Here is a 27,258-nt window from a genome sequence, read left to right as displayed (position 1 = left end):
CCAAACTCTTAGTAAACCTTAACATGCTATATAAATGCAAGCGATTATGATAAAAAACAGGTCTGCAGAGATGATGCAGTTCTTACCTGGAAGCAGTGGCTACGGGGCAACAGAGTGATGATGGGGGAAGCCCTTGTTATACAGACTGTGAAGATCTAGGGTCTGAGTAACTCCCCCCCCCCCCCCCCACGCACACTTTTGGGAAGCCCCAGGGAAAGCAGAGTTTGTCAAAAGCATCAGCTATCTGACTCCTCACAACTTTGAATTAATGATTTTCTGGTAAGAAAAAGCCTCACCCTCAGGACGGTACCTCAGTGGGAGTATGTAAATACTGGAAGGATGTGGGCCCACAAAGGGGAAACGTTTTATTATAGACGAGGGGAGCCCTCCCTTCTCTAGTCTTTGTTGCCTGGTAGTTATTCCGCTTCATGCCCTAGAAGAATAAAGCTTGCCCGGGAGTTGAGGGCCCTGTGGGAAAGGCTTCCAAGGAGCTATATTCAGATGTTAGCAGAATGAATTACCAGAATTAATCTGAGTTTCCAATTCTGAGCCAAGGGTTACCATAACAGAAAGGTCCCCTTTGGGTACAGCTATGGAGCTTGTTTCAGACGAGGGGGTTAAGATACTTGTCCAAGGACATACAGATAACAAGGGGCAGAGCCAGGACTTGAAACCAGACCTTCTGCGCTCCAGATTTTTGTCTACTACACCTTACCAGTCAGTCACAGGCTTGTTGTGAGGCTCAAATGGGAATATTAATGAGAGAGAGCTTTGCAAACTGCTAAGTGCTAGAAAAATGAGCCCCGGGTTCAAATCCTGTCTCTGCCTCTTAATGTGATCACCAGATCCCGAAAGTTAGATCGGGAAGGGATCTTACAAATCTTAATTCTTTGTCACTTGACAGAGGGAAATCAAGGCCCAGAATGAAAGTGATTTTAGGTCTCACTGAGGGGATTCAATTAGTTAATCTCCGAGGTCCCTTCTAAATCTGATATTCTCCTCCTATACAGATGGTTATGTATATATGAACCTTAACACATATGTATATAATGCAATATATAAACACATCTATATACGACACACACATATAGGGCATATGTGTATATATTTGTGGCTATATGGATCCCTCTAAGTACAAGGGGTTCCGTTATTTCAAGGGGAGCAGTAGACGAGGGTTCCTGTGGAGGAGGGACAAGGAGCCGAGTCCATGGCCAGAAGGAGGGGCTTTGGGGTTGTCTGAGGTAATGCACCTCCCTCCCCCCTCGGGACAAACACTCAAAGCCCGGTCCCACTTCCTGCCTGGCTCCCAGCCCTTAGCCCTCCCTGCTTAGGGAAGGGAAGGGAATAGGAACACAGTCATCCTCTCTCTTGGGCTATTTTAGGAGCAGTCCCCAGCGAGTGGCAGGGACCCTTCCATCCCCACCCCCAAAGGAAAGCTGGGGGGAGGAGGGAGGAAGAGGGACAGAGTCAGGAGGGAAGGGAAGTTAGGGATCGGGCAGTTTCCTGCCCGAGGATAATTTGACAGACTGCTATCTCTGTGCTGCAGCACTGCATTAGAATAAGAAACCCCGGGGAATTCCAGGGCCAGCTCAGCTCGGTGGGAGACTTTCCGCCAGCCACTTAGCCTTTCCAGCCTCAGTTTCCCCATCTGTAAAATGCAGCGGTGGATTAGATGATTTCTTAAGGTTCTTGCAGGTTGAAATCTTATTGAGAAGAGGTGGAAGCCCTGGATTCTTCTTTGACCGGCAGGAGGGATTAGCTTTGAGCTGCTGATTTCTGGGGGCAGAACTAGGCGGAAGCCTGAGGTCAGGGGAAGCTCTCCCTCAAGGAGAGGGTGATCTCATGGCCCCAAAGGTCTCTTCCACCTGGAGCTCCAGCCCTGCCCCTAAGCAGAATCAGAAATAAGAGTTGACATTTCTTTGGGATTTGAGATTTATAAAGTGGCTCACAACACTTTCAGGTAAGCAGCAGGTTCTAACAAGGAATGACACTAGACCCCAGTTCACTTACTTCCTCAGCCTCCTGGGGCATATGAGCCTCAGTTTTCTCATCTGTAATATAAAGGGGCCAATCATGATCACCTTTATTTTATGGATGAGGATGCTAAGGCTCAGAAATTGGCTCAAGAGGCAGATTCAGGATTTAAATTCAGATTTCTGGATTCTGCCCCCAACCCCTTCCCTCCCTCTCCTCTCCTCTCTCTTTCTCACTCTCACTCTCCCCCAGCCTCTTTCTTTTACATTTCTAGTCTTTTAAAATTTATATTCTAATAATATTTCGCTTTTCCAAATACATGCGAAGATAGTTTTAAACATTCACTCTTGCAAAACTTTGTGTTCCAAAATTGTCTCCCTTTTTCCACTTTTCCCTGCCTGTTTCCCCAAAACAGCAAGCAATTCAATATAGGTTAAACATGTGCAATTCTTCTAAATATATTTTTATATTCATCATGCTGAACAACAACAACAAAAACAAATCAAAAGGGAAAAAATACAAGAAAGAAAAAAAAGCAAAACAAACAATAACAACAAAAAAAGGCGAAAATATTCTTTGACCTACATTCAGTCCCCATAGTTCTCCTTCTGGATGTGAATGGCACTTTCTACTCCAAATCTACTGAAATTGCATTGAATCACCTCATTGTTGACAAGAGCCAAGTCCATCCCAGTTGATCATCACATAATCCTGTTGTTACTATGTACAATGTTCCCTTGGTTCTGCTCACTTCAAGCAGCATCAATTCACTTAAGTCTTCCCCTGCCCTCTTTCTACTACACCCCGAGGGGTTTCCCTAGTGTAACCTTGGACAAGTCACACTGCTCTGCAAAAGAAGGATCTGAGGTCCTTTCCAGTTTGAACATCCTGTACAAGACAACAAGGGCATGGAGCATTTCTGTCCAAGGTAACTTCTTCATCCCAAGCCTCAGACAAAGCAGCTGCCCAGCCAGCTGCCACCTGCACCACTCTCACCCTTGAGTTCCCAACAACGCATTTGTAGTAGGTGTCCCAGCACTCCCGGGCAGCTGGTTGGCCCTGAGGATAGAATACCAGATCCCGAGTTAGCAAGTTCAAATCCGGACAAAGATACTGCCTAGCTGTGTGACTCTGGACAAGTCACTTAATCCTCTTTGCCTCGGTTTTCTCCTCTGTCAATTGGAGAAAATGTAAACCACTGCAGTATCTTTGCCAAGAAAATGGGTCACTAAGGATCAGACATGACTAAAAGTACTGAACAAGTACCCCCCTGCCCCCGCCCCTCCTGATGCTGATCAATCCCCATTCCTCCCAATGACACAGCAAGCCACACCAAACTCCCTTCCCCTCACAGTATCCCAGACCTTCAAAAACCCATCAAAAATATCTCTCCAATTCAAAGACCTCATTCAAACCCTTGGTTCTTTTTCTAACAATCTAGGTAGTCCTAAGTCACGCTCCATGCCATAGTTTCTTTCTTTTCTCTTTAAATTAAGGCTTTTTATTTTCAAAATCTATACATGGATAATTTTCAACATTCACCCTTATAAAACCTTGTGTTCCAGAGTTTTGATCTCCCTTCCCCCCACTCCCTCCCTTAGATACTCCAATATATGTTAAACATGGACCAGTTTCTTGATCTCAAAATGATGAGATTAGATGAGATAAATACGAAGGTTCTCTCTAGCTCCGAATGCTAATTTTGATATACAAATGCAAAATGCGGTGGAAAATCCTCCATGTTCTCTATATTACGAATGAATCAACTTGTAACTCATCCAGCACCCTTAAAGTTGTCCTTTGTCCTCCAAGAGGACACATAAGTGAAGTGGATTTAAATGAGAGGGCTGGGGAGGTCACCTGTCTCACTTTCCCCAGTTAAACAGGCCCAAGGGGGCTGGACTTTCACTGCCCTTCCCCTGGCCTGTGGCTCTCTTCTTGCCCCATACCTCTCCGGGTAATTCTCACCCCAGTTCCTTGGGTGAGCTTGAGGAGGTCCCCCTGCACTCCCCTGTGAGAGGGGTCTCAGTTCTCTCACTTCTAAGCTCCTTTCCCGTCTGACTCAGAATTCCAGCCCAGGCTAAAGGGCATTGGCTCTGGAGCCATGAGAGCTGGCTCAAACAGCCGATGTTTTTCTATTTTAGCACCTGTGATATGCTGAGTAAATCACACCTAATCTGGACCACCTTGACTCCCTGTAAGATGAAGGGGTTGTGTTCAAGGGCTTTCAAGCTCCAGGTCTCTGCCTTGCTTTTGTGTGAAGAACAGGACTTGAGTTTGAATTCTAGCTGTCCCTGGCTACGGTGCTTATCTGGAGATAGCTTATCTGGAGCCTTAGGACACGGGCTGGGCAGGGCCCGGGGCTTTTTCATTTCTAACCTTTGACCAAGCCTCCCCCCCTCCCCCTCATTCCTCCACATCCTACCTCTAACCTCCTCACTTAGGCAAGGTTCAATCCTTTCTATCGCAGCCACCGCCGCCCCAAATCTCTCCCCTTCTCAGCCTTTCTGGCCCGACTTCTTCCCCAGCTACATCTCTAGGAGATGCTTGCCACTCATTTCAGGTAAGACAGCGGCAGCTGACTTTACACAGCCTCAAAACGTTGACCAAGGGGCTACTGGCTCCTTTTTACAGGTGATGAACCTGAGGTTTGAGGGATTAAAGTGATTTTGCCGATCGGGGCTGGTCACAGAGCTAACAAGACCAAAACTAGGTCTTTCGGACCCCAAGTAGAGGGTTCTGTCCTTTACCCCTTTCCTAGCCTGAGCGATCGCTCCAGGAATCGAGCTCTGTCGGATTTACAGGTTCTTTAGATAGGGAGCGAGGAGCTGCCAGTCCGGTGAACCTCAGGATACCCACCCATTCATTTAAAAAGCACTCGTTGGCTCCAGACCCTTAATTATAGGAAGAGACTGAAGGGAGTCAAGGAGATCTGAGTTCCAATCCTTCCTCATCCTTACTAGTTGTGTGGCCCTAGGCAAGTTACTTCATCTCGATTTCCTCATTGTAAAGTGGGGGTGATAATAGCCCCGGCCTCCTGGGGTTGTTATAAGGATCAAATGAGAGATCTGTAAAATGCTCTCCAAGCTTCTCCATGGTATAAAAACTACAAATGCTAACCATTAGACTTGTGGCTATGATGATTAGCACCCTGCCCTTTACCGGGCTAGTTTCTCCTGGAGCTCCCAGCCGGATCGCCACCCCTGTGGTCTGGCTGGCTGATGGGGGTGCTGTCAGGGCCAGGAAAACAGCTGGATGGGGTGGATTCCAGGACAGCAGGATGGTGCCTGTTCCCCACACCCTGGCCCCAGCTAGCCTGAGATATTTCCGCTCCAGTCCTCGGGCCCCTTCCTGGGGTCACCTGCTCTCCATTCGGGGTCACTTGGCCCCGAACCAAGGCTCCGATTGCATTCCTTATACCCTGGGGCCACGCCAGGCTCCCCCTTTCTCTCCTGTTGTTTTATGTACTCAAGGACCTCATCATTGTAGGTTCCGACTGTCAGAGTTTCAGACCGTGGGGGTGGCGTTTGGCTGGAGCTTGGAGGTTGGTTCCAACAAAATCCTGCCCCTCCATCTTTGTTCTTTCTCCTGGCTCTTCCAACTGGCCCTCCTCCCTCCATGAAGCTGCCAGGTTAGTAACTGTCTTCCCTTCTAGGACCACTTTGGATGTCCATCTCGGGGGCGTTCAGATGTATACTACTGTGTGATCAGGGAAGATCCCGGCTCTTACTACCCTATGAACTCTGTCTTATTTAATCTTTGCATCTTTTCCAGCACTTAACATTGGACTCTGCACACAGTAGGTCGTTGCATAGGGTCATGGACTTAGAAATGGAAGAGAACTTCTGTAATTCGGAAGTCCAACCTCCTTTTTTCCAGATGAAGGAACCGAGGATCAGAAATTTGCCCAGGGTCAAGTCACAGGGCTATGTGTCTAAACAAGGCCGAGTTTTAACCCTGATCTTGAGTTCAAACCTAGAGTTCTGTGGGCATATCACCAAGCTGTAGCTGAATTAATTCACTTCCTGGGCTCCCTCCTCTCCATTCTCATCTGCTACCTACCTCCTATCTACTCTCCTTCCTTTTTGGTCTTTGATCCTGCCCAGAGAGGTTATCAAGCCATAGCTGACTAATCCCGGCCATATAGCAAGAATCTCAGAGTCAATATGATCTACCTTTTCTCCACTAAGCCTCAAACCCTCAGAAAAATGCAACTTAAACTCTTCATTAATAGTGACAGCTCCATGACAATTGTAGAAATATATAGAATTGCACATATTTAACATTTATTGGATTACTTGCTATCTAGGGGAGAAAAAAATTTGGAGCACAAAATTTTGCAAGGATGAATGTTCAAAACTATGTTTTGAAAATAAAAAGCTTTATATTTTATAAAAAATGACTTTAAAATAAACCTGACAAATCAAACTTTCAAAAAAAAAAAAATAATGACAACTCCTGGACAATGAAATCCCAGAGTTTGTTCCTTCCAGGATCTCCCATTCACTAGGTATAATGAAAGAGTCCTATACTTAGAGTCTGCTCCAGACACTTGCCAGTTCCTTCACTTCATCAGGAAAATGGCCCTCAGCAATAGTACATTACTTCCAAGAAGTGCGGAGGAAAGCCTTTCTAAGTGGAAATTGTTATTACCTCCCTCAGAGGACTACTGCAAAGTCTTAATGAAGTCAGGCCTCTATAGTGATTGGTAAATACTAAAGGAGAAGTTAAATTGATTGCCCGGGAATGGAACCTAACACATCCTAAGAGATAACTGCAGAGCTGGGTTTGAGGATCGGGACTCCAGCAGCGACTCCAACCAGCCTTCCCCATCCCCATCCCCCTATGGATAAGCAGGCCCTCTAGTCTCTGTAAATAGCCCGGAACTGGTCCTCCCGGTTTCAGAAGGCACACAGAGAGTGAGAGTGCAGGGGCACAGAGCCACAGGAGATGGGCAGAGCCATACAGTGACACGGGAGACCAAGGCAGGGCAATCTGGTCCAAGATGGGGAGACGGCAGCAGCAGGGAACGGACTCTGCCTCCCAGAGCAGTTGTAGAGATCTAAGGGGGGATTTGTGAAATGCTTTGTACTTTTCTGGTGTCCCAGGAAGGGCCTTGTCAAGACAGACTCAGTAAAAGGTAACAGGCTCTATACCAAGATCTCAGCTTCCATCTTTCATAAAAAGCAAAGCCTGGGCTTCCCCAAGGCCCTTAAAGCAGGCCCTTAGACCTAAGAGGCTGTGGGAAGAGAAATGGAGAGGCCAGCAGGGGCCAGGACAGCAGATAGAACGGGCAACCCAGCCCTCCCCCAACCCTTCTGTGGGAAAAAGCAGCTTGGGGCAGAGAAGAGGGAGGGAGTGAGTCATAGCTCTATCATCTCCCTCCCTCCCGGGTCTGGAGGCAGCTCCTGCTCTGATTCACGACCAGCTTCGCAGAGATATGGCTTGTGGAAATGAGTCCTCACCCTTTGTCATCCTCTACTCCCCTGTACTCCACTCCGGCTCACTGAGGAATCCACCCTGCCTCCCCAGCCTGGGCCCCCGGCCATAGCACAGAACCTGCAGGAGACCTTGCAGAGGGCCTGGGTGACAGGACAGAGACCTGCAGGAGGCCTTGCAGAAGGCCTGGATAACAGAACAGAGACCTTGCAGAGGGCCTGGGTGAGAGACCTGCAGGAGGCCTTGCAGAGGGCCTGAGTGAGAGACCTGCAGGAGGCCTTGCAGAGGGCCTGGGTGACAGGACAGAGACCTTGCAGAGGGCCTGGGTGAGAGACCTGCAGGAGGCCTTGCAGAGGGCCTGAGTAACAGGACAGAGACCTGCAGGAGGCCTTGCAGAGGGCCTGGGTGACAGGACAGAGACCTGCAGGAGGCCTTGCAGAGGGCCTGGGTGACAGGACAGAGACCTGCAGGAGGCCTTGCAGAGGGCCTGGATAACAGGACAGAGACCTGCAGGAGGCCTTGCAGAGGGCCTGGGTGACAGGACAGAGACTTTGCAGAGGGCCTGGGTGAGAGACCTGCAGGAGGCCTTGCAGAGGGCCTGAGTGATAGGACAGAGACCTGCAGGAGACCTTGCAGAGGGCCTGAGTAACAGGACAGAGACCTGCAGGAGGCCTTGCAGAGGGCCTGAGTAACAGGACAGAGACCTGCAGGAGGCCTTGCAGAGGGCCTGAGTAACAGGACAGAGACCTGCAGGAGGCCTTGCAGAGGGCCTGGGTGACAGGACAGAGACTTTGCAGAGGGCCTGGGTGAGAGACCTGCAGGAGGCCTTGCAGAGGGCCTGAGTAACAGGACAGAGACCTGCAGGAGGCCTTGCAGAGGGCCTGGGTGACAGGACAGAGACCCTGCAGAGGGCCTGGGTGACAGGACAGAGACCCTGCAGAGGGCCTGGGTGACAGGACAGAGACCTTGCAGAGGGCCTGAGTAACAGGACAGAGACCTGCAGGAGACCTTGCAGAGGGCCTGGGTGACAGGACAGAGACCCTGCAGAGGGCCTGGGTGACAGGACAGAGACCCTGCAGAGGGCCTGGGTGACAGGACAGAGACCTTGCAGAGGGCCTGAGTAACAGGACAGAGACCTGCAGGAGACCTTGCAGAGGGCCTGGGTGACAGGACAGAGACCCTGCAGAGAGCCTGGGTGACAGGATAGAGACTTTGCCGAGAGCCTGGGTGATAGGACAGAGACCTTGCAGAGGGCCTGGGTAACAGGACAGAGACCTTGCAGTGGGCCTGGGTGACAGGACAGAGACTTTTCAGAGGGCCTGAGTAACAGGACAGAGACCTTCAGGAGACCTTGCAGAGGGCCTGGGTGACAGAACAGAGACCCTGCAGAGGGCCTGGGTGACAGGACAGAGACCCTGCAGAGGGCCTGGATGACAGGACAGAGACCTTGCAGAGGGCCTGAGTAACAGGACAGAGACCTGCAGGAGGCCTTGCAGAGGGCCTGGATAACAGAACAGAGACCTTGCAGAGGGTCTGGGTGAGAGACCTGCAGGAGGCCTTGCAGAGGGCCTGAGTAACAGGACAGAGACCTTCAGGAGGCCTTGCAGAGGGCCTGGATAACAGAACAGAGACCTTGCAGAGGGCCTGGGTGATAGGACAGAGACTTTACAGAGGGCCTGAGTAACAGGACAGAGACCTGCAGGAGACCTTGCAGAGGGCCTGGATGACAGGACAGAGACCTTGCAGAGGGCCTGAGTAACAGGACAGAGACCTTCAGGAGGCCTTGCAGAGGTCCTGAGTAACAGGACAGAGACCTTGCAGAGGGCCTGGATAACAGGACAGAGACCTGCAGGAGGCCTTGCAGAGGGCCTGGATAACAGGACAGAGACCTTGCAGAGGGCCTGGATAACAGGACAGAGACCTGCAGGAGGCCTTGCAGAGGGCCTGGATAACAGAACAGAGACCTGCAGGAGGCCTTGCAGAGGGCCTGGATAACAGGACAGAGACCTTGCAGAGGGCCTGGGTGAGAGACCTGCAGGAGGCCTTGCAGAGGGCCTGAGTAACAGGACAGAGACCTGCAGGAGACCTTGCAGTGGGCCTGGTTAACAGGACAGAGACCTTGCAGAGGGCCTGAGTAACAGGACAGAGACCTTCAGGAGGCCTTGCAGAGGGCCTGGATAACAGGACAGAGACCTTGCAGAGGGCCTGGGTGAGAGACCTGCAGGAGGCCTTGCAGAGATCACCCAGCTCAGGCTCCCTTTTTACAGAGGGGAACACGGAAGCCCAGATTAAGGACCTTACCCAAAGCCATGAAGTCCCCAGATTTCAGACCCATCACACCCTGTGGCCTCTCCTACTCCAGTTTCCTAATGGGCTCTCATTTCCTCCTTAGGCTTACAGATAACTGTCCCACAGCCTCACACAGGTAAATAAGACAGATTTCATGCTGAGTTCTCAAAGCCCTGGGCTGGCTCTTCGTGCCCTCTCCCTTCCTCCAATGACCCTGCTCTGAGTGGGTAAACTGAGGCCAGAGCAAACAGGCCCTAGGCTCACAAATCGCTCTGGAGAGGGCCCGGTCCCTCGGGTGGCCTCCCCTGATCTCAGCTGTACGGCTCACAGTTTCCAGCGATGACTTTGCTAAAACATTTCACAGCCGGTCTGGCTGGTGGGAGGAGAAAGGTCCTTGGGCTGAGAGCCTTCCGACCTCTTCATCTGTGCCAGCAAAGGGCCCACACCCCGGCTGGGAGAAACCGGTGCCATCTTCCAATACACCAAGTCCTGGGCCTCTGTCTGCTTCCAAGGCACCTCCTAGCGCTGTGGGGAGGTGACAGTGATCGGCAAAAGGGGGTACCACAACAGCCACGTCCTCGTGCCCCTCTGGCCTCCGGCAGACATTGCTCTAACCCCCCTCTAGTTCTGGGGAGTTGTGGGTTCTGGATCCCATGGGTCAGGTCCCTTATTCATCTAGTGCTAAGGCGGAAGAGGAGGAAAGGGAGAAAATCCTAGCATTTGGGAGAAAATAACTAGTCACAGGGTTTTGAGATGAGAAAATTAATTAGGGAAGTAGGCCCCAAGTGCCGTAGGCAAGAAGTGGCGGTCAGAAGCTGGCTCCAGGTCTGGCTGCACAATCTCCCCAGGAAACTCATTCGGGATGCCCCCAGATGGCACACCTCCCCCTGGCTGGCTAAGCTCTAGCCCCGGGTACCAGGCCCAGCCTCCTAGTAGGAGATGAGTCAGAGACTGTGGCCCAGCAGCTTCCTCCCAGACTGAAGGGGAAGTGAGGCCACGGCAGGCTGCATGAGGAAGCTCAGTGCCCCCAAGGAAGGGGAGTGTCCAGCCCCCCACAGGCACCTTCCCCAGGAGGCTCTAGGAAGTGAGCTGCTGGCCTTCAGCCCGGAGACTGCGCCAAGTTTCTTTTAGGGTAGACAAGTTAAAGGTCCCAGGGCACCAACTCTGTCCCCGGCTAAGCTGGGTCCCTTGGCAGCAGAGGGGAACAATTCCATCTGTTCAGCCTTGCCAATGACAAACAGCCCTGGGTTGGGGCTCCAGAATTTGGATCACTGCACAGTCGGATTATCCTACACCATGCCCTGTGCCCTAACCAAGCCTAGAAGAGTCCCCGGTGGCAGGAGAGAGAGCTCTGCTGCAGAAGGAACACCAAGTCTGGGGGGCTTTAGAGCAACCCCTTTCCCTCCTACCTTCTACTGTCCCTTTGCAACTCAAGTCCTGCCATGGAGGCCTGTTCTGAGTCTTACTTTTCCTCCAGACTTCTATTCTAGGGCTGTGGTCATGGTTTATATTTGGGATGGGAATGTCTTGGTGCATCTGACCATTCCTGGCAGAGTTGCCAGCCATAGGGAGCCAGCCTCTTGTGCCTATCACTATGGCAACCCAGCCACACTTAGCACTGAGATCCCCAGAGGCATTGCTGAGGGGAGGCTGGGGAACTGGAGCAGGGTCTGGGGAGATAGACCCTCAGGGTCTAGGGTCCCTGTTATAAAGAGCTTAAGCCTAGGATGATTCAGGCTCAAAGTAGGGAGGGGAGAGAAATTTGGAGATGTTCCTTGGCTTTAACAAAACTGATCTCTCTAAGCCTCAGTTTTCCCATCTGTAAAATGAGGGTATGGGGGCCGCATTTAAATAGAAGATTCCAATTCTGATGGTCGTGGCTCTTTTCAACAATGAGGTAATTCAGGCCAATTCTATGGACTTGTGATGGAGAAAGCTATCTATATCTAGAGAGAGGACTGAGAACTTAGTGTGGATCACAACATGGTATTTTCACCTTCTTTGTTGTTTACTTGCTTTTTGTTTTCTTTCTCATTTTTTTTCCTTTTTTGATCTGATAATTGAGGAAATGTGTATAGAAGAATTGTACCTATTTAACATATATTAGATTACTTGCTGCCTAAAGGAGGGAAAATTTGGAACACAAGGTTTTGCAAGGGTGAATATTAAGAACTATCTACATATGTATTTTGAAAAAAAAAATAGATTTCCAAAAGTCTTTTCACCTCTAAATCTTCTGAAAACTCATAAGAGTTCTTTATGTCGTCCCGAGGCCATGAATGCCCCCAGCTATGTATCAGGACTGCCCATATCCACTTAGTCTAGATTACAAAACCAAACCATTATTTTATGGTGGCCCCATACTGTCCTGGAGAGTTCCATTCAATTCCCATTCACCAGGGGCCTCTTCTGATGCAGCAGTAGAGGGATAATGTTAAGAATTGGACCTTGGATCAGGAAGGGTCCTTATATATTCATCTATGCTCTTCCTCTGATCTAGGCAGCAACTGAGAGCCAGAGAGAAATGTCTTGTTGCAGGTGAGAGGGGTAGTTAGCATTAAGTTGGGATTTCAAGCCTGGTCCTGATTCAAATTCAGAACTTTGTCTGTAATCTGCTAGGGGTGTGTGTGTGTGTGTTGGAGGGGAGGTGTAAGTGGGAATGTCATGCTCAGGAATATGTCCCTTTATCCCTCTGACAGGGCAGGAACCACGCAGTGAGGACAGAGAGGGAACTGAGCTATCATATACTAGGTGACAGATAAGAAGCATTGGGCAGGCCAGCTAATCAGCAAAGTTTCAGGGAAGAAAACTTCAGGAAGGGAAGATGACCACATAGAACTGGCTATTGCCCTATGGATAGTTATTCTTCTACCCCAACCCCTAGGAGCTGTTTCTGGTTCCAGAATCTCCTCAGCATATTTCAGGACTTTCCTTGTACAAGAAGATGGACGCTCTCCCTCCAAATCTTATCACTGTGGTAGAAAATAAGTTCCTTGAAAGCAGAGGCTGTTTTTTTTCTTTATGTCTCTAAAGCCTAGTATGAGGTAACTTTATAATCGCTTTTTAGATTGGATGAGGCTGACTCATTTAGGAGGGACAGAAGGGAGGATTCTAAGAGGCCACAGAGTAAGAAGCTCTGCCCATCTTCCTACTATAACAATACATCTCACAAAATACTTGGTTTTGTTACTAGTATACTTATCATGTGACATTGTGTATTTTACTCCCTTTACTAAACTGTTTTCCATAAGAGCCCGACCCAGATCTTATCCAGCTTTTGCATCTCTTCCAACCAGAACAATATGGTTTTCAACACCACCTTGGGGTGGGATGGTTGTCAGGAAGGCAATCTGGGGACTTCCCAGGAAAAGCTGAAAAAACATTGAATTTTTAGGAAAACTGCATGAAAAAGCAGAGCAGGGATCATAGCTTGCTCCTTCCATAGGGTTTGTAGGTAATCCAATCCCTTCTGCTCCATCCCTTCACATTACAGATGGGGAAACTGAAGCCCTTAGTGTCATGTAACTTGCCCAAGGCTACACAGCTAGCAAGTGGTGGCAACAACTGAAACTGGTATTCTGATGCCCAATAGAGCAGATTTTCTATAGAAGCCAACGGTTCCTATCACCATGGACGACAGAGGGGGAGTTGCCATATTTACCATTTCCCTCAGCTAGGAGTTGGGGGTCTCTCCTGGCGAGAGCGCCATGCATGAGGCAGCCTCTGGGATCCCTGCAGCGCTACCTTCTCTCACTCCCCTGTGGAACTTCCTTAGCCCATCACAGGGCCAGCTTTGCATTTTTCCAAAGGGCCATCGTCCTCCCTCTTCCCCTCCCCCTCCCCTCACTGGGGGCCAGGCAGGCTCTGGGCCCAGTAGGAATGCAGGCCAGCGCCTGGAAGCACATTCCAGGGGAGACCCCGGGGTCGAGGGCAAGTTTGTGCAATGCCGCTGCGCGGGAGGCCTTGGCCGACCCATCCTCCCCCACCCCCAGCCGAGGGGCGGAGGGGGAAATGCAGCTGCCTCTTCCTTTACTTCCCGGGGTGGGTGGGGGAGCTGGGGACCTGCGGGCGGGGAGCCCAGCAGGGAAGGGGGGGAGGCGGGGGCACAGCCAAGCCCCTGTCCAGGTCCTGATAAAAGCTGCTTGGGCTCGGCCTCCTGGCCGCAGCACCAGGCATTCCTGAGCCGTAAACAGAGATCCAAAGCCCGGCCGGGGGCCGCTCACCCGGGGCTCGAAGAGAAGGGGAGGGGAAGCAGGCGCTGGACATCTGGAAAAGTCCCTTTCTCGTGCCTGCCTCGGCTCCGGCCCGGTTGCTCAGCAAACTCCATCACTCTAGACATTTAAAATTAGCCCGAGCACGCCCCTTTCCTCCCCCTCCCCGCCCTAGTCCCCCCAGGGCAGGCAGGGAGGGAACTCGGAGCTCCCAGCCAAAGGTGGGGGGCGGGGGGAGGGAGGAGGTGACTCATCAGGTCTTTTCCATCCTTCGCTGGGTTCCACACTCCCCAGCATCTCAGTCCCTGTCATCCTTCCTGGGGGAAGTCCCCCCTCTCGGTCCTGCTCGGCCCGGGACTCCAAGGCAGGTCCGCCCCCTCAGGAAAGCCCAGGGCCTGCTTTTCCCTTCCCGTCACTGTTCCGCTCGGGTCTCCATGCCGGGCCTCCCAGCTAGCAGCAAGGCTAGTCAGGACTTCCAGAGAGAGAGGCAAGCCCCGGCCAAATTCCTGGGGGCTGCGCGCAGCAGCCGCCAAAGCGCAGGACTGGGAACCGGAATACTAATGATGATAATAATCGCTCCATTTACATAATGCTTCCAGGCTTGCAAACTGTTTTACATATAATCTCATTCTGCGTTCCGAGCTCAGGGGGAGGGAGGCTCCACTAGGCTCCAGCTTTCCTGAAGTCCCCACTTGCCTTGGGCATAGAAATCCAAACATGACAGTGGCTGGAAGCTTGGGGTGGAAGTGATTTGTGCCTGACCGTCCCGCCAAAAGTCGGAGACCAGATTTGAACCTGTGTCCGCGACTCCCAGACCAATAGCTACTTCATGTATATCCGGCTCTCTCTTAGGTACCCGGGTGACCTTGGGCACTAAGTCACTCTTCGCCACGTTTTTCAACTTTAAAACGAAAGCGTCGGGCTCGATACAGAGCTCCTATCCAGCTCTGGAACCCTAAGACTTGAAGCCTGTTCAGCTTTCCGAGGTCTCCTCGGCCCTCTTCAGCCCCCAGGACGCATCTAGTCTCATCTTTTCAGGAGAAGCAACGTGGCTGGGACTGTCTCCGAACCCTCCCCTCCCCTGGGTCCCGCCCCCAAACCGCACTCACCTGGAGCACAGGTGCACCCGGCCCTCACCCGGAGGGGGCTCCGGGGTCCTCAGCCCCAGGCGGAGGGGCAGGGTTCTGCCCCCAGCCTCCACCCCCGGCGGCGCTCGCGGGCGGCGCGGCAGCCCCAGTCCCGAGCCCGCCCGGACCCTGCTCACCTTGAGCGGCGCCGCCAGCAGTCGGTGCAGAGCGGGGATCTGGGCGCCCAGCGGCAGCGCCCCGTCCAGGGTGCAGGTGGGGGCCCGGCGGGGCTCCGGGAAGTTGGCGCAGGCGAAGGGGTCAGCGTCCTCCAAGTACTGCACCCTCACCGTGACCACAGCCGCCTCGCCGTCTTCCCGGCCGTCCCCACCCGCCATGGCCCCCGCCGCCAGCTCGATCGGCTCGGCTCGGCTCGGCTCGGCTCCTCCCTCCCGGACCCGAGGTGGCGGATCCGCTCTGCGGCTGGGGCCGGCAGAACGGGACCGAGCCTAGGGGAAGAGGGGCGGGGCGAGGAGGGGGCGGGGCGGGAAAGGGGGCGGGGCGAGGAGGCTAAGTCCCGGAACACGGCGGCCACGATCAGAGCTGAGGGGCGGGGCTACGTCCCAGCCAACCCTAAGCCTCGCTAAACTAACGATCCGTTAGCTCGCCGGGCTGGATGGGGAAGAGGGGACGGAGTACGGAGCTCGGCAGCCCGCCCTGGGATTGGCTGTTTCTTCGAGGAGATGGGGAGGGGCATCTTCTTCCTCTGTCTGGGGCGTGGGGGGGGGGGGGGTGAGGAGGGCGATGGTTCTCAGTTTGGGGGAAGGGAGAAGGGAACTAATTCTCCCTCTATAACGGGTGGAGTCGCGTAGGTTCCCCTTCGAGAGAGTGTGTGTGTGTGTGTGTACGCGCGAGCATCCTCAAGGAGTCTTTATTCTATTGGGGAAGATTACGTACTCCCAGATAAGTATAAGCCACGTGTATATGCGTCTGTACACGGACACAGATGCATGCATGTATGTACAGATACTGTTGCTCAGTGTGTCCCACTCCTCGTGACCCCATTTGAAATTTTCTTGGCAGAGATACTGGAGTGTTTTGCCATTTCCTTCTCCAGCACATTTTACAAACGGAAAACGGAGGCAAGTAGGATAAAGTGTGTATGTAAATCTACCTATTTATTTATGTATCATCTATCTATCTTTCTTTAAATGCTCGGTGCTGGGAAGGCACTAACAACTGAGAGCCCTAAAGGAAGTAAAAGGGAAAGGAATTAGAGACGTCTTGAATTGGCTATCTACTTAAGAGGGTCAGATGGCAACCCAAGGAAGCTGAGAGATCATTAAATGAGAGCATAGAGAAAAATAAAAGGGGGAGAATAGAGACTTCAAGTACCACCACAGCAAAAAGTCCGGACATATGGGATGAATATAGACAAAGAAAAATGGGAAGGAGATTGAACCAGGAGAAGGTAGTGTTACAAAGACCTTCAGAGAAATAGAACATGTAGAAAAGAAAAGAGAGGAGAGTGAAGGAGAGGTTAAGAAGGAGGAGGATTGGTAGGACACTGAATTTGGTAACTAAGAGATTATTGGTACCTTTGGGAAGAGCATTTTCAATTGAGTGATGAAATCAAGTTATATTGCAGAGGATTTAAAAGAGAGTAATCTGGGAAGGAGTGGAGATACCTAGTTGTAGACAACTTTTTCAAGGTTGAAAAAGAGAAGAGACATATAACTAACTAGAAATAGCTAGAATGGGGGAATCTAGGGAGGGGTTGATGATTGTAATAGGGATACTAGGTAATGGGGTACCAATCCTTATTAGAACAGGCTTATATCCTCTAAGACAGTCCAGATGAACAGGGGAATGATTTGTCCATCATGGAGGCAATACAGAAAATTAATTCGGTGAGAACTGCTAGGAGGGAATTCAAGATTTAAGGGAATTAAGGATTCCTAGGGCCACACGTTTTGAGGTACTCTTTGGTTCCAGATGTTTGGCACATGTGTATCTAATAATAATAGCTAGTATTTATACAGTGCCTACTTTGTGCCAGGCACTGTGCTAAGTAAGTGCTTTACAAATATTTTCTTATTTGATGTTCACAATAACATTGGAAGGTGCTATTATTAACATTTTACAGTTGAGGAAACTGAGGCAAACAGGTTAAGTTATTTGTCTAGGGTCACACAGTCAGTGTTTGTTGCTGGATTTGAACTCAGATCTTCCTGACTCCAAGCCCAGTGTTCTGTCTAATATCCATTTATCTGCTTATTACTTTAAGTTTAAATTCACTCTCCCCAGGTACTTTATGTGTGTACAAGAGTGGAGTGAGCCTCTGGAGTTTTGGAGGGGGGGTGTTTTTGTTTTACAATTTCTGTTATTACTTTTTCTTTTTAGCAAATATTCTTTCATAAAATTAATTTATTGATATTAGTGGATAATGTTGGATAAGGGTTGCCAAGAATAGTATTAGAAACCCCCAGACTTCTTAGAATTGTAAGGGAAACAATGATATTATCTCCTGGAGAACCTAATCTGTCAGTAAAACTGGGTAGATGAGTGGCCCCAGGATGGGATCTTTCATAGATAATGACAGAAAGATAAATATTTATAGGCAACAGGGAAGGTACAATTAGTTTGGGGGAGATTGAAGAATAGAGGGAGGGATGATAGTGGGAGCAATTTGTTGCAAAAGATATGAAGATGTGAGTGGGATGAAAGATACATATGGAGGGACTAGCTATTGAGAATAGACTCACCTCTTCATTGGTGGTTGAAATAGTGGGCATGTTCGATAAATGGGAGGAAAGAAGGAGGAGCGCCAGGCAAATGACCTGTCTTTTCCCTGTAAAAGATGAGATCTCTACTGAAAAGATAGGGGAAGGGGATGCCACTGATTTGAGGAGAGTCTGAAGGGAGGAGAGCTAGGACAGATTCCTAAAACAGTAACATCCCTTTCACTGTTTTTAGAATTGAGATCAGGACAAATATCTCCAGGCTGTTTTGACAGGAATGTGAAGCAATTTGCTAAGTAAAGCACTTATAAGAACTCAAAAAACATTTTGTCAATGAAACCTGGGTTCATATTCTGCCATGCATTCCACCTAGATCAAAGCACCTAACCCTCCGTTCTCCAGTGTCCTCGACTCAAAATGAGATTGAAAGTGGGTAGGTAGATTGGGGGAGAAGGGGAGAGTGCTAACTCTAAAATCTTTAACTTTAGCTCTAGAATCAGCAATGATTTAAAGTTAAAAGTTATCCACAAAGCCTCATTTTATGTGTGTGGAAACTGAGGACCTTTAGTGACTGGCACATGCCACAGAGGAAAGACTGGAGGAGTAGGGAGAAGAAATAGGATCCAGGTCTCCTTTATGTTGCTAATCTAGTCCCACATCGTCAGTGTTGCCCAAACTGGGTGCTTAATGTTAGTGGACTTGAATTGTCATTTGACTTGAGTTGAACTGTCTACAGAGAGGAGTAGATTTAGTGTTGTGCTGCTCCCTGCTGCCTTCTATGAGAATCGTCTCTCTCTGGGCTGTCCAATCATCCAAGTAGTTAATTCAAGCATATATTTTTAAGGATCTAAATCCTCCCCTGAGGATTGACTAGAGGGATGCTACCCCAGGAAGGACTTTCTAGATCATGTTCAAAACGGTTGTCCACATCTTCAAGTTACAAACGGGACAGGTATTAGAATCTGCCCTCTTTGCCCATAGTAGCTTGAAGATATGGGAAAAGAACTCGAATCTGGGCTAGTCTTGGACTCTCTTACTGTACTGCTATTGCAGAAAAGTGCCCTTCTCCCTCCAGGTTTAGTACCACCTCTTGAGAGCCTCAGGATTTCAGGATGCTAATTTTACAGAATGCCAGATGTGTGTGTGTGTGTGTGTGTGTGTGTGTATGACTCTGCCTCAATTTTCCCTTGGTTTCTACCTTTACCAACCCCTATTCCAATATTGCCTATCTGCTAACAAAACAGTTTTTGACCCTATCCTGAGGACCTTAGGAAGCACTAAAGATGCTCTGGCTTCAACGTCCTGGGGAGAAGACGGGTTTTAAAGCCCAGGAGGGTTGGGATGATATTGGAGGGTTGGAGAGGTTTGACAGTTTAATGGGGGGGTAGGAGGGGGAGATGCCATCTAACTGAGAGGGAGGGTCTCAGCATCTGGGTTTGGAAAAATGTCACTGTCTGGATCCCAAAGAGTCAGCCCCGGGCTTGGGATATGGGGAGAAAGGGATGGGGTTGAGGGAGCTGTTCAGCATTGGAGGGAGGGAAGTTCAGAGTGATCTAGGAGAGCCGGGATTGCCCAAGTCGGGTAGGGCTAGGTTTGGGGGTGCGCGCTCAAGGTTGGGGGGATCGGGACTGGGATTGGGGGGAGCGAGCGCCACGTGCCTGTGACGCGGGGGCGCCCGGGAGGCGGCGGCAGCAGCTGTGGCGGCGGCTGAGGCAGGCGTGGGGACGGGGCTGTCGGCCGCTGAGCCGGGCCGGGCCAGGCCGGGGGAAGATGCTGCCGGCCACACTGCCCCTTCTGGGGATGCCCCTGCCCGGAGCAGGGGCGGGAGTGGCGGACGGGGCCTCCGGAGAATCCGTCCTGCCCCCGGCGGGCTTGGCGCTGTTGCGCTGGCAGTGGCACGAGGTGGAGGCGCCCTACCTGGTGGCCGTGTGGATCCTGGTGGCCAGCTTGGCCAAGATCGGTGAGTGCGCCAGAGATTGCCCGGTCCCAGCCCGAGGCTCCGTGTCGGCTCGCCTGGCCCCCATCGGCCCACGGAGCACACGCCGTTGTCCATCTCCCCCCTCCCTTCCCCAATCTCCTCTCTCCCCTGCATGCGACACCTGAAAAGGGCACCCTTTCTGTGTCCTCCTCACTTCCTTTCCCTCTAGGCTGCCTTGGTTTCTCGGAGGGGTCTGGCTCCCCGGCCCCGCCTCTGCCAAGTCCCCGGCTCCTCTGTCTCGAGTCTCCATTCTGCCTCATCCCCCTCCGCGCCCTGTCTTTCAGCCTCCCCCCGCTCCTGCTTCCACGGTGGTGCCCCCTCCCCCTACACCCTTGCCCCTCCAGGTCTCGGCTCCCAGCTTGCAGAGGCTTGGTTTCCCGTTCTGAAACAATAGGGAAAGTGAGGCACTAGGAGTGGGATAGTGGAGTTAGCCCGGTTACATAGGCATTTGGCGGTGGAGCGGACTCTGGAACTCGGTGAATCCGGACCTGGGATGGCATTGTGCTAACCGGACCTCAATATTTCTGCCTAACCGAGTCCCGGGGCAAGGTTTACCAGTTAAGAGAGCCTTCCATAGACCATCTCCCCCTGGGGCCTTTTAGCCTTCACTATAACATATATGATTTGTCTTAACACAGTATAAATCCCTGTTGGCCAAAAGAATAAAAAAAAAAACTTTAATGATACCTAAATATGTCTATAGGAAAAACCATTTAAAAGTGTTTCTCCTTGCAACCCTTCATCATGGCGTCCTAGGTGGCTGCCTACTTTGTCTCCCCCCAGCTCTCCCCCTGCTGTCCTCTATTCTCTGGGTGCTTCCAAGCTGGCTGGCTGCCCAGCTCTGTACTGTTCACGGTAACCTGTTCCTCTCCAAAGCGAGCTCCCAGATGTGTGGGGAACCCAGACATCTGCCTGTCAGCATCCTTAGTCCTCTAAGGTTCAGCTAAGGTGCCGTCTCTTCCATAAAACCTTCCCTCCTTAGCTGAAAGTACTGTCTCTGAGCAGGTTTTCCCAGAGCATCTTCTCTGACTCTCTCCTTTTTCTCTCATACTTAACCTTAGATCTGAGTAGCATGATGGAGAACTGGCTTGGAATCCACCAAGACCTTGGTTTAAAATCTTTCTACTCTAAGCAACTGTAAGTTGCTATAGTTATATACTAACTATAAGTTGCCAGGCAGTTGCTAATTTTTGTTGATAGAGAATTAAATTTCCTTATAAACAGTCTCCTATACTCATGAAATCTCTCTCTCTCTCTCTCTCTCTCTCTCTCTCTCTCTCTCTCTCTCTCTCTCTCTCTCTGTCTGTCTCTCTCTCTGTCTCTCTATGTCTCTCTGTCTGTCTCTCTCTGTCTCTGTCTCTGTCTCTGTCTGTCTCTCTCTTTCTCTCTCTCTCTCTGTCTCTTTCTCTCTCTGTCTCTCTCTCTCTCTCTCTCTCTCTGTCTCTCTCTCTCTCTCTCTGTATAAATCTACTTCTCACCCCCTAGAATGTCAGCTCCTTGAGGGCAGGTGGTTGTACTGTTTGTTTTCTGTCTTTGCATCCCTTGCCCCCAGAACTGTACCTTGCACGGAATTTACACCTAATAAATATTTATTGTTGTTGGGATTGAATCCTTGGCCCCTTCTACCCTCCTGTTACTACTCTGACTCTGGGCTTTGATTCATCTGAATTACAGCTGCTTCCCTGAAATATCACTGCCCCTTCTTCGTTTTCAGTAAATCAGCCAGTGTGACACATTACCCTCCCTCCATCACACACACACACACACACACACACACACACACTCTCTCTCTCTCTCTCTCTCTCTCTCTCTCTCTCTCTCTCTCTCTCTCTCTCTCTCTCTCTCTCTCTCTCTCTCAGGATCCCTTCCCTCTGTGGTCTTTGTGGCTCCATAAGATGTGTGTATGTAGCTGATTACAGCTGATAATTGCTGTGCTTTCCCCATGACTGCTGACTGGCACTGCCTGTACCCTAGCCTCAGCACTGTGCAGCCTTCATGGATAAATTCTATAACCTAGAATCCAAGGGAAACCCAGGGAGACAGCTCAGGCTGATTGGAACTTTGCCAGAGGTGGAAAATGACTGTTCCCTTCTGCTGCAGCAGGCTAACCAGAGAGAGGAGTTCAGAAACGGCCTTGGAGATCAGAGGGATTACTTCCCTGTCACAGGACCTAGTAGCAGTCTGGTCTTGGGGAAGAGAAGCACTGAGCATCCAGGGTCACAAGAGGCAGATAGAAGTAGGGGGGTGGGGGAGTGCCTGGGTGCCTGGGAGGAGGTGGGAGGAGGGGAAAGAGGTAAGGGGAAGGATGATCTATCAGGCTGTCAGAATCAACGTGGGAAGAGCTATGACAGGGCCAAGAAGCAGGCAAAGGAAGGCAGCAGGAGATGCCCTTGGGATTTGATGGCCCAGAATCTGTATTGCTAATGAGTGGCCAGGGGCAGTTTTAGGTGTACAATTAAGCTCTGAAATTTCTGCAGTTTCCCCCATAAATCCTGATGCTTCTAGCTTAGAAGAAATGATGGGAGATGGGAGAGAGAGGCCTTCTTTCTGAGGAAACCTACTTTCCTTATGTTCTTAATCCAGAAGACCACTGTTTATCCACTGGGGACAGACACACAGGCTGAGCAGAGACATCTCTATTTTCTTCTATCCCTCTCTTTAGTGGTAGCAGTGAAGGGAGAAAAGGTGATGGATTTGGAGTCAGAAGCCCCGAGTTTGAATCCTGGCACTACCACTTACTATCCATGTGTCTTTCAACCTAACATTTCCTGAGCCTCAGTTTTTCTATCTGTAAAATAGGGGTTGAGAGATGATCTCTAACAGTCTTCCAGATCTAGGTCTTCTGATCCTTGTACTAATCTTCCCTGGAATTTGGGGAGGGATTAGCATCCTGAGAGTACCAGAACAGCAAACAAATTGTCTTTTTAGTCTGTGAAGTGATAGGAGAAACGAATTGTAACCTCCCTGTTCCTGAAGAAGGGGAATTTGTTCATGAACTTTACTGATGTTCTACTACAATAGGGCATTATACAGAAGACTGTATTAGGGATGGGGATCACCAAGAAGCATTAGCTATAGTACCTGACCTAAAGGATTCTCACTCTCATTGGAGCTATAGGTTGTGGGCAGGAAAATGTTGAGTACCAAGCTAATTGCAGATGCTAACCGGGAAGAGTGTTGGTTGATGTCCAAGTACTGGAGTTCAAATCTTGTTTCCAATGTCATCTGTCTACCTGTGTCACTTCAGTTTTTCTCCTCCTTAAAATAAAAGGATTGGAGCAGATGATCTCTAAGGTCCTTTTCAGCCCTGAAAAAGGGCTGGTTTAGGATCTGTGTTTATCCATTTGTGCATAGATGTTTAGGGTATATGATTTTGTCTACCTTTCTGACAGATTCATGCTGTTTTGTGGTAGGAGGGAATCAGCCTTTCTTCATGATGATGGGGCCAAAAATCAGAGAGGGTCAAAAGTGATGACCCTTGGCCTGAGAGTGGGAAGCTGCCTGGCCAGTTTTCCTTTAAAAACTCATTCCTGCTCTTCCCCACCCCTTTCTCTCTTTCTCCATGATTTCTTTCACAGCAGGGCCAAGGTCTTTAGCCCACGCAGGAATTGCAAGGGACACAAAAACACAGTTTATTATCTATCTGGGAAGACAGCCCATACACACACAAACTAACAATATAACGGTGGGGGCTTAATGGCAGGGATACAGAGAAGTAAGTTTTACAAGGTATCAGAAGATGGATAAGATATTCTAGGCTGAGGTAGTCAGGGAAGCTGGTAGACGTGCAGATGGTGAGGTTTCAGCTAGACTTTGAGGAAGGGCACTTCAGAAGGTGGGGCAGGTCAGGGAGGAAAAACTAAAAATAGCCAGACAGTTTTCAAAGGAATGAGCACTGTTTAGATAATCCAGATTCAAATTCAAATTCTACTCGATTGTACTTTCCATCTCTGAGACTTAGTTTTCTCATCTATAAAACGAGGCATAATTTCTAAAGTCATTAAAGGATTTGGATAGTCTTTCAGGTGCCCTTGACAATAAATGCCATTAAGGGATCTGGGTAGTCTTTCAGGTCCTTTTGACAATAAATGCCATGATCCTGTACTTAAGTGGTTGCTTAGAGGAGTAGCAGGAGGTACAGACAATTCCAGATGTTTACACTGGGTTCCATCTTCCCCACCCTCTGGCCCTTCAGAAATACCTATAGTTCTGGGTCTTGACATGGGTGCCCTCCAGCTGGGCTCTGGGTTACTAGACATGTGAGAGAAGTTTTGGGTAATTAAATTATCCTGATGCTTCTAGTTCTACACGATTTTCCTTTCTATCTGTCCAAATCCTACTACCCTTCTATGCTTGCTTCAACTGTCTCCTCTTCCCACTTCCCCCCTTAAAAAGCCCCAACCAATTAACCAACCAAAACAAAATTAAATTTCCCTGATCACCTGTAGCCTGAACAAATTAATGAGAAAGTATTTATTTATGGCTACTATGCAACAAGCACTGGGTTGGGCATGGGGCAAATAAGGACAAAACGACTCTTATCCTAAAGGAACTTTATTCAAAGAGAGTGAGACAACACATGTAAGTAATGGTGTTTGGCTAAAAAGTCAAAGGAATAATGAGTAAAACCATAAAGGGAGTTTTTTTCCAGTAGCAAAGGCAGTATTGGGGCTTGATTATGGTTTCCAAAGGAAGAGGCTGGAGATTGGAGATGGGATGTGTTGTGTAGCAGAGCAGATGGTAAAAATGAATGGAAAAGCATTTATTTATTTTTCTGATTGTCTTTTATTTTTCCAAATATGTGCAAAGATAGTTTCCAACATTAATCTTTACAAAATCTTGTATTTCAAATTTCTCTTTCTCCTCATCCCCCCAAAAATATTTATTAAGCCTGTACTATGTGCAAAGCACTGTGCTAGGGAGACAAATAGAAAAACTCCTTCCAGGGAGTTCACTTTCTGAGGAAGGCGATAACTGTGGAGATTTCATCCTCAATTTGGAAAGTCCCATGGTCTTTAGGGTACAGTAACAGAGCAAATGATAATACATCTATTTTAATGCCATTTCCACTGATAAAACCATAGCCATTTCTGATAGACTCTCCATTAATGCCTTCCCCCTGATGATCCTGGGTTCTTTGAAGTGATGAGAACATAAAGGCAGAAATACACCATCAAGGTGGAAACACATCAAGTATGGCTCTGATGTTTACTTAGGTGATGATTGTCCTCGGAGATGGAACAAGTACAGAAATGTTCCATCACCATGAAACCATTGACCAAGTCACAGATTATTATTGTTCACCCTTCATTTCCAAGAAGACCATGACATCATGGAGTGATGTCTTGACTTGTGCATGACTTGAGAGTTGGTTGAAGGAGTTCCCGAACTGATAAAATCAAGACTCGTTAGAAATACTGAGGCGTAATCCTTGACAACAGATATTTAAATAAGGGTCTTCTGGGAACAGAGAATTGTGCTGTTAAGCAAGATAGCAACCCAGAGAAGAAAGTTCCTGCTCTCATGGAACTTACAGTCTAGCAGAAGGCTAAAGTACCTACAGACTTTTGGAGGGTAAAGACCTGTTATTTCCCCATACTGTAATTGTTCACAACTTAAGAGACTTAACTGGGTCCCCGGGCAGTTAATTCTGTGGTTACAGAGCTAACTCAGCTCTTATTGATTCCAAGACTTCTGTCATTGCTCTTCCTCTATATTACATATTATAGGTTCATTAGAGAGGGATGGGACAAAGTGTTATTGAAGTCAGAATGGAAAGGTCACTTGTTGTCCAGCTGGGATTCAAGGAAGATCCCTGAGGTTGTAACGCATCACATTTGGATGTCGTGTCTTCCTCGACCATCAGATAGGAAGCCCCTCCAGGGCAGAGACGTCTTCCATGTCTCTCTGCACCGTGGCTAATCCCAGACCTTGCCTTTGTTGTAGTCTTCCACCTCTCCCGGAAGGTGACGTCCGTCGTCCCCGAGAGCTGCCTGCTGATCTTGCTGGGCCTGGTCCTGGGGGGCATTGTCCTGGCTGTGGCCAAGAAGGCGGAGTACCAGCTGGAGCCGGGGACCTTCTTCCTCTTCCTCCTCCCCCCTATCGTACTTGACTCGGGCTACTTCATGCCCAGCCGGCTCTTCTTTGACAACCTGGGAGCCATCCTCACCTATGCTGTGGTGGGCACACTGTGGAACTCCTTCACTACAGGGGCTGCCCTTTGGGGCGTCCAGCAGGCCGGCCTCATGGGTGAGTCTGATTCCATTCCCTGGGGATCTCCAGGACCTAATTTAGCTAAACCTCAGTTTCCTTATGTGTAAAATTGGGATTTTGCTCATAATGGTCCCTGTCCTTCCAGCTTCTTTATAAAGCAGGGTTTGTATTAGTTTTCCCATTTTATAGATAAGGCGGCTGAGAGAAATTGAGTGATTCGGTGAAGGTCAAACAGCGAATGAGTCCCAGAGCTTAGAGCTGAATCCACGCCCCTCCTGGAATACCCGGCCAATGCGTTTTCCGTCCCAGGGGGCTGCCCTTCCTTGGGATGGGACTGGGAGGCGGGCTGGTGGGACTGAGAGGCGGGCTCGTGGCCTCGGAGCACTACAGAAAGCCGGGCTAGTCTCGTTAGGAGGCATTTCCCAGAGCTCCGAGCCTATAGCTGTGTGGCTCTATTTTCCTTTTATAGCCCAGGAAAGGGAACCTCGGGGAGCTTCTATATTTTGCCCAAGGTCACCTAGCAGAGGAGGGGCGGACTTGGTCTGAGACCTCCGAGGCCCCGCGGGAGAGTGCTGGGGCCGGCAGTTCTTCACCAGCTGAGTCTGGCCCGCCTCGCGGAGCAGCAGCTGGGCTGCAGGCGCCCGGCTGAGCCTCCCAGAGCTGAGCAAGTGTGGGGCGCTCGTGTCCTCCCCCTTCAGCGTCCACGCAGCCACTTAGCAGCCCTGCCAGACAGAGCTCCGCTCCCCGTCTTCAGGCCTGAGCCGAGTCCTTCCCTGAGAGGGCTGGGGCCAGCCCAGAGAGAGCCTGGGCCAGGGGAAAAGCACCAAGAGGCTCACAGAGCACTGTTAGCTCATGGGATCCTCAAAACCACCATGGGAAGGAGATGCTCCATTTTACAGATGAGGAAACTGAGGCAGACCGAGGCTAGGTAACTTGCCCTCAGTGACATAATAAGTGTCTGAGGCCAGATTCATACTTCCCTCTTCCCATCTCTAAGTCCTGTGATGCAATGGACAGAGTAGTAGATCTGCAGTCAGGAAGACCAGCTCAAATTAGGACTTGGATGACTCCCGGCAAGTCTCTAACCTACCTGCCTCAGTTTCCTCACCTGTAAAAGGGGGTGATAATTATAGCATCTGTTTCCCAGGGCTGTGAGGAACAAATGAGATAAAATTTATAGAGTGCTTAGCACAGAGCCCGGCACAGAGTAAGCCCACATAAGCATGAGTTATTATTATTATTATTATTATTATTACTATTTTTAATCTGTAAATTGAGAATAGCAAATAACCCCCATCAGCATCTTTGTGATGATCAAATGAGATATATTTGTAATAGTGATATAGAGA

The 27,258-nt window shown here is 49.8% G+C and overlaps 2 protein-coding genes across 3 annotated transcripts in view; one reads left to right on the top strand and one right to left on the bottom strand.

Moving 5' to 3' along the window:
- Positions 1-15,483, bottom strand: part of FHOD1 (formin homology 2 domain containing 1) — a 37,811-nt gene extending 22,328 nt beyond the window's left edge. For both annotated transcript variants that reach the window (XM_051975026.1, XM_051975027.1), the window contains exon 1: positions 15,178-15,483. In XM_051975026.1, the coding sequence (XP_051830986.1) occupies positions 15,178-15,375 (198 nt within the window). In that variant the 5' untranslated portion in view covers positions 15,376-15,483. The remainder of the gene's footprint in view (positions 1-15,177) is intronic.
- A 3,940-nt stretch (positions 15,484-19,423) lies between these two features.
- SLC9A5 (solute carrier family 9 member A5) overlaps positions 19,424-27,258 on the top strand; it is a 36,151-nt gene continuing 28,316 nt past the window's right edge. Inside the window, exons 1-2 of the mRNA XM_051975024.1 lie at positions 19,424-19,678; positions 25,643-25,945. Of these exons, the coding sequence (XP_051830984.1) occupies positions 19,489-19,678; positions 25,643-25,945 (493 nt within the window). The 5' untranslated portion in view covers positions 19,424-19,488. The remainder of the gene's footprint in view (positions 19,679-25,642; positions 25,946-27,258) is intronic.

Source organism: Antechinus flavipes, chromosome 2 (assembly GCF_016432865.1).
Source record: "Antechinus flavipes isolate AdamAnt ecotype Samford, QLD, Australia chromosome 2, AdamAnt_v2, whole genome shotgun sequence".
In the NCBI taxonomy this organism is placed as follows: domain Eukaryota; kingdom Metazoa; phylum Chordata; class Mammalia; order Dasyuromorphia; family Dasyuridae; genus Antechinus; species Antechinus flavipes.
Note: the sequence above shows the minus strand (reverse complement) of the source record. Positions and strands in the feature narration are given on the sequence as shown.